This window comes from Oncorhynchus clarkii, chromosome 24 (genome assembly GCF_045791955.1).
Source record: "Oncorhynchus clarkii lewisi isolate Uvic-CL-2024 chromosome 24, UVic_Ocla_1.0, whole genome shotgun sequence".
Classification (NCBI taxonomy): domain Eukaryota; kingdom Metazoa; phylum Chordata; class Actinopteri; order Salmoniformes; family Salmonidae; genus Oncorhynchus; species Oncorhynchus clarkii.
In genome coordinates this window covers 17,264,327-17,273,612 of record NC_092170.1, presented here as the reverse complement: position 1 = coordinate 17,273,612, position 9,286 = coordinate 17,264,327, and the positions used below count along the sequence as shown (strand labels likewise).

The following is a 9,286-nucleotide window of genomic DNA, read 5'->3' as shown; positions in this document are numbered from 1 at the left end:
GTGTTTGTCCCACATTTTAATCTGAACTATGCTGAACATTCAAACAATTATTGTACTCAATATAGATATCCTCACAAAGGCAATCCTGCATCAACATCAACAGCGACCAATTGTAACCAGGTCATGTTCATGCAATCAGACAAATAGTCCATGAGCCAGACCCCCAAATTTGGGCCGTTGGGCTCGTTGGGCCGATGATTTGTCATAGTGATTTTCTGGAAAGTCTATGTCCATAGAGTTGGAAAATGTGTGATAGTGCAGCAATGGTAGCTTTCTGTGTGTTGTCACTCTATCTTTCATCCCTCCATCCCAATAATTGTTTTCCCATTGGGAATTTACCATATGATGAACAATGTAAGTATACAACAAGTTATTTCTCGCTTATACCCTTTAATCATATATAATTGGAAAGCTTATTCACAGTTATCCATCAGACACATTTTCAGAAAGTTCAGGTCAACAGAAATTTGACCTCTGACCTCTAGGGTACATATCAGAATGAATTACCTGTATAAATGGCTTTAAAACAGGAACCCTGATACATTTCAAACTTTGTTTGACAAGTGGTTCTGAAAGGCCATGAAATTACCATTCAAATTATATATAATATAACCAACTTTGAAAGAATCCGCTGCAACTATTGTTTAAATATTGCCTATATTGTGCCATTGACATTAGAATCTTGGAAGCTTCGCCATAGAATTCCATGAAATGGGGCAGCTACACTACAGGTCAAAAGTTTAGAACACCTACTGATTCAAGGGTTTTTCTTTATTTTTACTGTTTTCTACATGGTAGAATAATAATGAAGACGTCAAAACTATGAAATAACACATATGGAATCATGTAGTAACCAAAATATATTTTATATTTCAGATTCTTCAAAGTAGCCACCATTTTCCTTGATGACAGCTTTGCACACTGTAAGCATTCTCTCAACCAGCTTCACCTGGAATGCTTTTCCAACAGTCTTGAAGGAGTTAGCACATATGCTGAGCACTTGTTGGCTGATTTTCCTTCACTCTGCGGTCTGACTCATCCCAAACCATCTCAATTTGGTTGAGGTCGGGGGATTGTGAAGGCCAGGTCATCTGATGCAGCACTCCATCACTCTCCTTCTTGGTAAAATAACCATTACACAGTCTGAAGGTGTGTTGGGTCATTGTCCTGTTGAAAAACAAATGATAGTCTCACTAAGCCCAAACCAGATGGGATGGCGTATTGCTGCAGAATGCTGTGGCAGCCATGCTGGTTAAGTGTGCCTTGAATTCTAAATAAATCACAGACAGTGTCACCAGCAAAGCACCCCAACACCATAGCACCTCCTCCTCCATGCTTCTCGGTGGGAAATACACATGCGGAGATCATCTGTTCATCCACACCACATCTCACAAAGACACAGCGGTTGGAACCAAAAATCTCCAATTTGGACTCATCAGACCAATGGACACATTTCCACTGATTTAATGTCCATTGCTTGTGCTTCCTATCCCAAGCAAGTCTCTTCTTGTTATTGGTGTTCTTTAGTAGTGGTTTCTTTGCAGCAATTAAACCATGAAGGCGTGATTCACACAGTCTCCTCTGAACAGTTGATGTTGAGATGTGTCTATTACTTGAACTCTGTGAAGCATTTATTTGGGCTGCAATTTCTGAGGCTGGTAACGCTAATGAACTCATCCTCTGCAGCAGAGGTAACTCTGGGTCTTCCTTTCTTGTGGCAGTCCTCGTGAGAGCCAGTTTCATCATAGCGCTTGATGGTTTTTGCAACTGCACTTCAAGAAACTTTCAAAGTTCTTGAAATGTTCTGTATTGACTGACCTTCATGTCTTAAAGTAATGATGGACTGTCGTTTCTCTTTGCTTATTTGAGCTGTTCTTACCATAATATGGACTTGGTCTTTTACCAAATAGGGTTATCTTCTGTATACCACGCCTTCCTTGTCACAACACAACTGATTGGCTCAAACGCATTAAGAAGGAAATAAATTCCACAAATTAACTTTTAACATGACACACCTGTTAATTGAAATGCATTCCATGTGACTAACTCATGAAGCTGGTTGAGAGAATGTCAAGAGTGTGCAAAGCTATCATCAAGGCAAAGGGTTGCTATTTGAAGAATATAAAATATAAAATATATTTAGATTTGTTTAACACTTTTTTGGTTACTACATGATTCCATATGTGTTATTTCATATTCGTTATGTCTTCACTATTATTCTACAATGTAGAAAATAGTAAAAACAAATAAAGAAAAGCCCTTGAATCAGTAGGAGTTGTAAAACTTTTCTCCGGTCGTGTGTGTTTTAGGATTGTAACTTTGGTGATAGAGGCACCAACTTGCACACATTCAGCTAGAACAGGGTTTTAAAGAAAAAGATTTGTACATATATGGCCATCACAGAATTCACTCACTAACCCCACAGAAGCCCTTTTCCAATATGGCTACAAAAACAACTTAATGGCTTCTTACTGGACCATTCATGGTGATGTAGAATACACAACCACATGAGCCAGATATGTAAGGATGTTACATTATTCACATAAATAATTATGGTAAGAATGTGCCGAAAAAGCTGTCTGAATAGCTGATTTCTGTAGATATTATAAATAACTGCAATAGTTCACCTTCAAACATGTAAAATGGATATACACATGTGGATAGTAATGGATGTAATCCAATAAAAAGGGACAAACTGCTTGACATAACCTACACTGGCTAAGTGGCCGTTTTTACAGTTTCTGGGAATCGTGTAATGATCATGTCATAAATCGATTGGAAGTTACAGTAAACAATATATTAGTCATAGGCTGTTCAATGCGGGAGCGCATGTCCATGTGCTGGTTGGTCACAGCAGACATGCATGCAGGGTGAAAGCATTCAGCTTGTGAGAATATCTTGCTCACAATTGAGTTGATAGGTATTTGCATGAACGGCTTATGATGCTTTCGTATGAGCGCTGACGACCCACCGCATCCTTCCTTCCTCTCTCGTTCTGCATTATGTAAACCGTCATCACCACCGCACGCGCGCTCCAAGCGCAAGGGCTATTCAGCCGCCGCACACAAACAGTCACGGACCAACGGGTTTAAAGAACCTAGGATTTAAATTAAATACCGAGTGTGAGAGACGTTGAGCCTTGGGTGAGGGAGGGAAAGAGACTGATTTGTATCTTCCCCAGATCGGGAGGGGGAGGAGGCACCGAGAATGAGCTATTATTGTACCAGCACAGAGGCTGTGTGTAATAGCCAGGACGCACCTAACGCCAGTGCGAGGAAAGCAGCTACTAATAATACGAACCGTGGCAGCGAAGGTCTCGAGAGCAGCAGCAGCACTAGTTCACGGCAGTCGCAACCCCAACCGCTCGTGGCCATGAAAGTGAAGAAAGGCTGCAACTCGACAGATGCTGGGGTCCCGGTTACAAGTGAAGACGAGTTGCTAAGAAACCCCGTAATATCGCCTGAGGATGTACTTGGGTTACAAAAGATCACCGAAAGTAAGTAGGCTACTAATTGGTATTACGGGTAGCTTCACAGCTACCTGAACGGTTCTGGGCGCAACGCACCTGCTGTTGCTCTGTTGCCTGGCATGAAGCATCGGGTCCACAGCGACAACGTTACATTGTTAACGGGCAGCCATCCATCCATTTATCCATCCGCGTAGTAACATATTAGTTGCCCTAGTGCCATGTTTGTCATTTTTCAAGGGTATACTTCCAGTGCATTGGACAACGACATAGAGGGACATTAGGCTACAGTAGGATATTTGTGGGGGTGGAAATACAGATTATATAGGCTAGTGGAATTATAGTCTAACGACATGTATACTTGAATGTTTCTGTGTGGGCAATCTGGGCATAATAGATAATGATATAAGACAGGAGAGTAGGTTATCAGCCTCTAGCTCAGACAGGTTTAGTAGTCGGTACATAGGTATGCACACAACCCTGTGTGTGTGTGAGAGAGAGGGGGGGGGGCTAGAAAGAGGGATAAAGAGAGAGAAGGTTGCAGGAAGCAAAAGAGAGAGAGAGAGTGTGTAAATATGAATTTTGAACCAGACAGGCAGGTATTAATGTGATTGTTCTTTCTAATGCCCCCTGTTGTCCATCTTGATGAAAAAATGAAAATCGGACTTTTCCTAAATCCTTTCCCGAACCTGAAGAAACTGTTTCCTCTTAGGTAACAGGTAATCAGTGCTCTGTGCCTGCCGATTGAGACAGTCAGAACCTGTTTAAAGATCTGCATTAGATTGTTACAGCACATAACAACACAGCTACAGTCACGCAATAGAGACATCTCAAATGGCACCCTATTTTCTTAATAATGCAAAACAATGTACCAGAACACTACGGTCCTGGTCAAAATAATGCACTATAAAGGGAATAGGGTGCCATTTGGATTGCAAAATGTATATGTTTTGTTGTTGTTGTGTAAAACACATCCTGTCTCTGTTCCTTCTGCATTCACACTAGGTTACTGGTGACTGGTGAGCTGTAAAATACATTTAATGTGGCCATCTTCATGTCAACCACCTGATTGCATCCTGGTTCTATCAAGTGTCTTTTGTCCTGACTGCTCCTCAGGTTAAAAGCAGTTGCTTCCGCCTCACAAAGTGTATAGCCAGGTGGCTGTTATATTGCTTTCATCAATTCGCCTTTCACATCAGTAGAGGATATACAGTACAATAGAAGGAAGGCCAGGTATACTACGGTACTACTCTGTATGCACTTGACGTCTAGGCCACTTTGGAGACTTGGGATGCATCCATATTGACACTCTAGTTCTATCTTATATCACAAACTAATATCCTGTGGCGGTTGGTTAGCTAGATGGTAATAAAGCCTTTATCCTTAGCCTCCATGTACGATGAGTCATTTCAATATACATACAGGCTTGTGTCTAAATGATTTGGTTACTATCCAGAGTCTCTGCTATAAGCAAAGGGCATTTCTTATCATCCGGAGCAGTTCTCATCCCAAAAGGCACACTAGCCCGCCGACATCATCCCTTTAATCCATGTTCCTGTCCGATAGTGTTAGCTGTTTGGTTCTGTAACCTCCAGAGGAAGAGCAGAAGAGCAGCATCGGGCTGCAGTGGCGAGATAATACAGAAATCACTGATGATGGCTGCCTAGTGGTAATCTCTGCTCTCCGCTGACATGTAATCTGGATTATGTCAGAAAGGAAGGGAATGTGGCGCTTCAATGACCTGATAGACTCTAGTTAATTAATGCTTCAGAGTCAAGCAGCATGCAACAAAACACTCAATGAAGAATGCATCCGGACATTCATTTCTGATTAGAAGGCAGGTTTAGCTGATACTGTATGTGTTACATTTGCTGTGTTCACTGTCTCTGACATTGTGTTTTGGTCTCTAGCCCCCATAGCTGCAGTGTAGGTAGGATACATTCAGGAAACCATAGATCAAATGGCATTAATGGCATTTCTCTCACAAATGCTTTATGATAGCCACCTGCTATGAAATGATACTTATTTGATTTATGATCATTGTATCAAATGTCATTGTCCTCTTTTTCACCCCGTCCTTTATGACATGCAGTCGTGTTGAATTTGGTCCCATGGTTGCCTTACTCCTTTTCTATCAGAATTAATGAACCAAAACAAATCTGAATTACTCAGTCGATTCAAATGTTACATGTATACCAAGACTATAAAGAGATCCATTTTGTAAATGTTTTGCTGAACTGCCAGTATATGGAGGAGAAATAACCAGTGAAAGACTGAAGGAGAAAATGACAAGGCTTGCTGTGTAAATGACTTTCATGGCAGTGCTTTGGGAGGTAACTGCATCCATTTTGGGGATGCAGGGAGACACAGTGGCTCAGAGCTGGTAAGAGAGGGAGACACACTGTTTCTCTGAGACAGGCATGATGAGGAAAATAAATGTCATCTAGCCCATGGAGAGAGAGTGTTTTGTGAAATGAGAAATGGTTTCTTATCAGTGTACTGTATGTATGCTGCATGGGGCTTATGATATAAGGAAATGAACAGGGATCATAGGGGGGCTATGTAGAAGGCACATCAAATACAGTCTTCACTGCAGGAATTGATTCAGCATGCAGTAGTTTACATACACTTAGGTTGGAGTCATTAAACTTGTTTTTCAACCACTCCACAAATTTCTTGTGAACAAACTATAGTTTTGGCAAGTCGTTTAGGACATCTACTTTGTGCATGACACAAGTAATTTTTCCAACAATTGTTTACAGACAGATTATTTCACTTATAATTCACTGTATCACAATTCCAGTGGTCAGATGTTTACATACACTAAGTTGACTGTGCCTTTAAACAGCTTGGAAAATTGTAGAAAATTACGTCATGGCTTTAGAAGCTTCTGATGGGCTAATTGACATAATTTGAGTCAATTGGAGGTGTACCTGTGGATGTATTTCAAGTCCTATCTTCAAACGCAATGCCTCTTTGCTTGACATCATGGGAAAAACAAAAGAAATCAGCCAAGACCTCAGAAAAAAAAGTCTGGTTCATCCTTGGGAGCAATTTCACAACGTCTGAAGGCACCACGTTCATCTGTACAAACAATAGTACACAAGTATAAACACCATGGGACCACGCAGCCGTCATACCGCACAGGAAGGAGACGCGTTCTGTCTCCTAGAGATGAACGTACTTTGATGCGAAAAGTGCAAATCAATCCCAGAACAACAGCAAAGGACATTGTGAAGATGCTGGAGGAAACAGGTACAAAAGTATCTAAACCACAGTAAAACAAGTCATATATCGACATAACCTGAAAGGCCACTCAGCAAGGAAGAAGCCACTGCTCCAAAACCGCCATAAAAAAGCCAGACTACGGTTTGCAACTGCACATGGGAACAAAGATCGTACTTTTTGGAGAAATGTCCTCTGTTCTGATGAAACCAAAATAGAACTGTTTGACCATAATATAGTGGTGATCCTAACTGATCTAAGACAGGGAATTTTTACGAGGACTAAATGTCAGGAATTGTGAAAATTTTAGTTTAAATGTATTTGGCTAAGGTGTATGTAAACTTCCGACTTCAACTGTAAGTATTCAGACCCTTTACTCAGTACTCTGTTGAAGCACCTTTCAGCGATTACAGCCTCAAGTCTTCTTGGGTATGACGCTACAAGCTTGGCACACCTATATTTGGGGATTTTCTCCAATTCGTCTCTACAGATCCTCTCAAGCTCTGTCAGGTTGAATGGGGAGAGTCGCTGCACAGCTATTTTCAAGTCTCTCCAGAAATGTTCCATCGGGTTCAGGTTCGGGCTCTAGCTGAGCCACTCAAGGACATTCAGAGACTTGTCCCAAAGCCACTCCTGCATTGTCTTGGCTGTGTGCTTAGGGTTTTTGTCCTGTTGGAAGGTGAACCTTCGCCCCTGTCTGAGGTCCTGAGCGCTCTGGAGCAGGTTTTCATCAAGGATCTCTCTGTACTTTGCTCCGTTCATCTTTCCCTCGATCCTGACTAGTCTCCCAGTCCCTGCCAATGAAAAACATCCCCACAGCATGATCCTGCCACCACCATGCTTCACCATAGGGACGGTGCCATATTTCCTCCAGACGTGACGCTTGGCATTCAGGCCAAAGAGTTCAATCCTGGTGTCATCAGATCAGAGAATCTTGTTTCTCATGGTCTGAGAGTCCTTTAGGTGCCTTTTGGCAAACTCCAAGCGGGCTGTCATGTGCCTTTTATGTGAGGAGTGGATTCTGTGTGGCAACTTTACCATAAAGGCCTGATTGGTGATGTGCTGCAGAGATGGTTGTCCTACTGGAAGGTTCTCCCATCTCCACAGAGGAACTCCTGAGCTCTGTCAGAGTGACCATCAGGTTCTTGGTCACTTCCCTGGCCACGGCCCTTCTCCCCCGATTGCTCAGTTTGGCCGGGCGGCCAGCTCTAGAAAGAGTCTTGGTGGTTCCAATCTTCTTCCATTTAACAATGATGGAGGCCACTGTGTTCTTGGGGACTTTCAATGCTGCAGAAATGTTTTGGTACCCTTCCCTAGATCTGTGCCTCGACACAATCCTGTCTCAGAGTACTACGGATAATTAATTCGACCTCATGGCTTGGTTTTGCTCTGACATGCACTGTCACCTTTGGGACCTTATATAGACAGGTGTGTGCCTTTCCAAATCATGTCCAATCAATTGACTTTACCACAGGTGGACTCCAATCAAGTTGTAGAAACATCTCAAGGATGATCAATGGAAACAGGATGCACCTGAGCTCAATTTCGAGTCTCATAGCAAAGGGTCTGAATACTTATGTAAATAAAGTATTTCTGGCCTCCCGGGTGGCGCAGTGGTTAAGGGCGCTGTACTGCAGTGCCAGCTGTGCCATCAGAGTCCCTGGGTTCGCGCCCAAGCTCTGTCGTAACCGGCCGTGACCGGGAGGTCCATGGGGCGATGCACAATTGGCCTAGCGTCGTCCGGGTTAGGGAGGGATTGGTTGGTAGGGATCTCCTTGTCTCATCGCGCACCAGTGACTCCTGTGACGGGCTGGGCGCAGTGCGCGCTAGCCAAGGTTGCCAGGTGCACGGTGTAGCCTCCGACACATTGGTGCGGTTGGCTTCCGGGTTGGATGCGCGCTGTGTTAAGAAGCAGTACGGCTGGTTGGGTTGTGTATCGGAGGACGCATGACATTCAACCTTCGTCTCTCCCGAGCCCGTACGGGAGTTGTAGCAATGAGACAAGATAGTAGCTACTACAACAATTGAATACCACGAAATTGGGAAGAAAAAGGGGTAAAAAAATAAATAAATTTAAAATAAATTTTAAAAAACAAACAAAAAAAATTAATTAAAAAAAAAAAAGTATTTCGTTTTTTGTTTTTGTTTTTATAAATGTGCAAACATTTCTAAATACCTGTTTTCGCTTTGCCATTATGGGATATTGTGTGTAGATTGATGAGGATTTTTTAAATTTAATTCATTTTAGAATAAGGCTGAAACGTAACAAAATGTGTAAAAAAGGGAAGGGGTCTAAAACATTCCCGAATGCCCTGTATATCTGCCTCACTGTCAGAGAAAGAAGTAGTACTGCTAGGTTTTACACAGTCAATTGAATAAATAACTGCATTTTTCTTAAATGAATGTACAAATGATACTGTACATTTATGAAATCGATATTAAAAATGTAAAAACATGCAATACAGTAATATGAGATCTGTATGTAAAACATTTACATTTGATACTTATCCTGAACAACAAGTAAGTGCATTGATGTTAAGATCGTTAGGTTAGAAAACCACGTCAGTCAAATATACAGGATACGAGCATTCCATT

At 42.0% G+C, this 9,286-nt stretch overlaps 1 protein-coding gene across 1 annotated transcript in view; it reads left to right on the top strand.

Annotated features, from left to right (window-relative positions):
- The first annotated feature begins 3,011 nt into the window (after nt 1-3,011).
- The window catches only part of LOC139382953 (unc-119 lipid binding chaperone a1), a 34,927-nt gene continuing 28,652 nt past the window's right edge, over nt 3,012-9,286 (top strand). Inside the window, exon 1 of the mRNA XM_071127226.1 lies at nt 3,012-3,496. Coding sequence (XP_070983327.1) covers nt 3,208-3,496 — 289 coding nt within the window. The 5' untranslated portion in view covers nt 3,012-3,207. The remainder of the gene's footprint in view (nt 3,497-9,286) is intronic.